This window comes from Cryptomeria japonica, chromosome 10, assembly GCF_030272615.1.
Source record: "Cryptomeria japonica chromosome 10, Sugi_1.0, whole genome shotgun sequence".
Lineage (NCBI taxonomy): Eukaryota > Viridiplantae > Streptophyta > Pinopsida > Cupressales > Cupressaceae > Cryptomeria > Cryptomeria japonica.
This window is the reverse complement of record NC_081414.1, coordinates 155,331,810-155,335,194: the sequence shown is the minus strand read 5'-3', so window position 1 is coordinate 155,335,194 and position 3,385 is coordinate 155,331,810. Positions and strand designations below refer to the sequence as shown.

Genomic DNA, 3,385 nt, shown 5'->3' with positions numbered 1-3,385 from the left:
AATCAAAATTATTTTTTACACAACAACTCAAAATATTAATGATATCTAAAAAAACCTATTTTACTTAGTAAAAAATGATATCTAAAAAGCCATTAATAAACAATTTACTATGAAGTATTAAAAAATTAAAAAGTTGAAATATTAAAAATAATTGAAAAAAAATCATTAATATTTTCCACACAATGAAAAGTCACTATTTTAGTATTTTGTAATCTTTAAAAAATATTCAAAATAGAAAATTTTACATAACATAAAGTTTAACAACCAATTAAATTGAAGATAATTAATTTTCTTAATATTATTAATTAAAAAATTTACATCTATACTTTAATAAAGATTAAAAGAATTCTCAATTGTAATTTATTAATTTATTTTTTATTAATAACTAGTTAAACAACCTTACCAATAATTTTATGCCTATGAGAAGAACTAATAATAATAACATGTGTATCTTAATTCCTAAAGAGATCTTTGACGCTATTCCCAATATTTAGCCACTCGACACCATAATATCAAACCAACTCCACAAAACGCGACCACAAATCCAACGGCTATTCCCATTATCAACTCTCTGCTTTTCCACAACGAAATCTCTCGTTGTTCTACTTGGGAAGTAGGAGGAAGTGATCTTTGAGAAGAACAACTCTTATTCACTGGAACTCCACACAAATTCACGTTACCCATAAATGATGATGCTCCAAATGTGTCAAAGTGGCGTTGCTGTGGAATTCTTCCTGACAGATTATTATATGACAAATTCAAATGTCCCAAAAAATCGAGCGCCTGGATCGAATCAGGAATCGATCCATTCAATTGATTGCCTGATAGATCCAAAGATTCTAAATTATGGATATCTCCCAAGCTTTCTGGAATGCACCCACTTAAATGATTGTGACTCAAGTTTAGAGTAATCAGGCCTTTCAGCTTCCCAATTTCCCCTGGAATTTCTCCCCTGAGATTGTTCGCAGAGAGATCAATAACAGTGAAGGCCGCAGGAATTGAAGAATAGTCCAGCTCGTTTCCCTTGTTCGTAATGTTAACCCCTTTCTGATAATACATTTCATAAGCAATAAAGTACCTTCCATATCTTTCACCACTGGTTTGAGCAGTAGCCATGGCGAGCAATTCTGTGATTTCAACGGGAATGACGCCTGAGAAGCCATTAGAGGCGAGGTCGATGATCTGAAGATTGGGTAAACGAAATATATCTGAAGGAATTATACCTGACAGATTATTCGACCTCAGAACAGCAACTCTCAGATGTTTTAAGCTTGCAATCCAATTGGGCAATTTACCAGTGAAGTTGTTCTTGCTAAGGTCCAGAAACTCTAGTTGTTTACAATTGAGAAGCCCTGATGGTAATTGTTCTGAAAATCTATTGCCTCTGAGATCCATTGACTGGAGCTGTTGTAGATTACCCAACTCATCTGGAATTGCTCCCTCCAGCTTATTGCTATACAATGTCAACACTTTCAGAGAGGTGCAGTTCCCCAGGCTGGAGGGCAGAGCATGGCTGAGCTCGTTACTTGACAGATCCAAATTCTCTATCCTTCTTAAGAAAGAGATTGATGAAGGAATGGCACCTCTGAGCTTGTTGTTAGACAGCGACAAGAACTCCAGAGAAGATGGAAGATTTGTTCCGATGTAATCTGCAATGTTTCCGTCAAAATTGTTCTTGGACAATTCCAGAACTGTCAATTGATTTTGAAGGACAAGAGAGGGAAGAGGACCATGGAGATGATTGCCTGAGAGGTTCAGGCTCTTCAGATTATGCAATTTACTCCATAACCATGAGGGTATGGTTCCCACCAGACTGTTTCTGGAAAGATCAAAATGCTCAATTCTGGTCTGGCAGGACACCCATTTTGGAATTCTCCCTCGCATATTACACCCTCTCACCAATAGCCATGACAGGTTAAAAGAAGGAATCCAATCTCTGCTTATGTTGAGAGTCAATCCACTATCAGTTAACAATAGGTACTGCATATTGGTTAGGTTTTGAAACAGAGACTCAGTCACTGTTCCCTCCAACTGATTGCCCCATAATGAAAGGGTATTGAGGGAGGATAACTGTCCTAATGAATATGGAACACTTCCATTCAACTTATTTGCACTCAGATCAAGATATGTCAAGGATGATAATGTGGACAACCAATTGGGAATGTTGCCTTGCAGTGCATTATCACGAAGGCGCAGAAAGTTCACAGAAGAGAGATTGCTCAAGGAAGAGGGAATTTTTCCATAGAACTTATTGACACCCAAATCTAGATATGTCAAGGAGCTTAGATTCCCAATGACAGATGGGATTGTGCCCGTTACCTGATTTAGCGAGAGGTCCAATTTAGTGAGGCTTAAAGCTGCAATCTGGCCTGGCAGAGTCCCATTCAGAAGATTCATTCTCAAGTTGAGTGAAACCAAGCTGTTCATAGTGAATACCCAATTGGGAATTTCAGAAGAAAGTGAATTATTCTGCATATGCAGATATCTGAGTGAAGTAAGATTTCTGAGAGAAGCAGGAATTGGACCTACCAGGCTACAATTTGTCATGTCCAGATGCTGAAGCCTCTTAAGATCACCAACAGATTCACTCAATTCCATCATAGTAAGGCCTCTGAGATCGACCCCACGAAGTGAAATATACTCAAGCTGTGTTAGATTCCTAAGCCATTTCAAACAGGGGATTTTCAAATGCTCTAGGTCAGAAAAATCCAAGTAACGTAGCTTTGAAATCTTTCCCAACTGGAAGGGCAGGAGTCCAGATAAGCCTGTGTTGGAGAGGTTGAGATAAGTAATCTCTGTCAACAAGGACATGTTTGGGGGCATCTCAAGGCCATGAAGAGAATTCATGCTCAAATCCAGGTATTTCAGTTGGCTTAATGGGAAGAGCGCAGAGAGTCCTAACTTTCCCCTGTAATCAGTAGAAAGGTTGAAACCTCTGAAATCAAGAGAATCCACCCTTCCTGAGTGAGAATCACAGTGGAGGGCTGTCCATTGGCAGCAATTAGAAGAGCCTTTCCACAACTTCAAGAGGCCATTGGGGTCTTTCAGGTTATCTCTGAATTTCAAAAGAGCATCCTTTTCTATTTTATGGCATCCATATGTTTGTGAGTAAACAAAACAGAGGAGTATCCATGTTCTAAAAATAACTGTGATATGCTGCGCCATGGTTCGCTCATGCTCTGTATAGCAGGTTGCTTGACTTTTTTTCTTGTTTGCTGCCAATCCCAAGAACGGGCACCACCAGCCAATTTGTGATCTACCAAATGTGCTATGCTACAGTTTTCTGGTGAGAAATGGAATGAGATGTAGAAGTAGAAGCATCTCAGATGTCAAATATATAAAGAAGAAGCACAATTGAACCCGTGGTTTACACGGCAAGACGATT

At 38.5% G+C, this 3,385-nt stretch overlaps 1 protein-coding gene across 1 annotated transcript; it reads right to left on the bottom strand.

Annotated features, from left to right (window-relative positions):
- Window positions 1-477: 477 nt before the first annotated feature.
- On the bottom strand, window positions 478-3,165 carry LOC131040805 (receptor-like protein EIX2). The gene has a single exon (XM_057973760.2). The coding sequence runs from the start codon at window positions 3,163-3,165 to the stop codon at window positions 478-480; it is 2,688 nt and encodes an 895-aa protein (XP_057829743.2).
- Window positions 3,166-3,385: the final 220 nt, after the last annotated feature.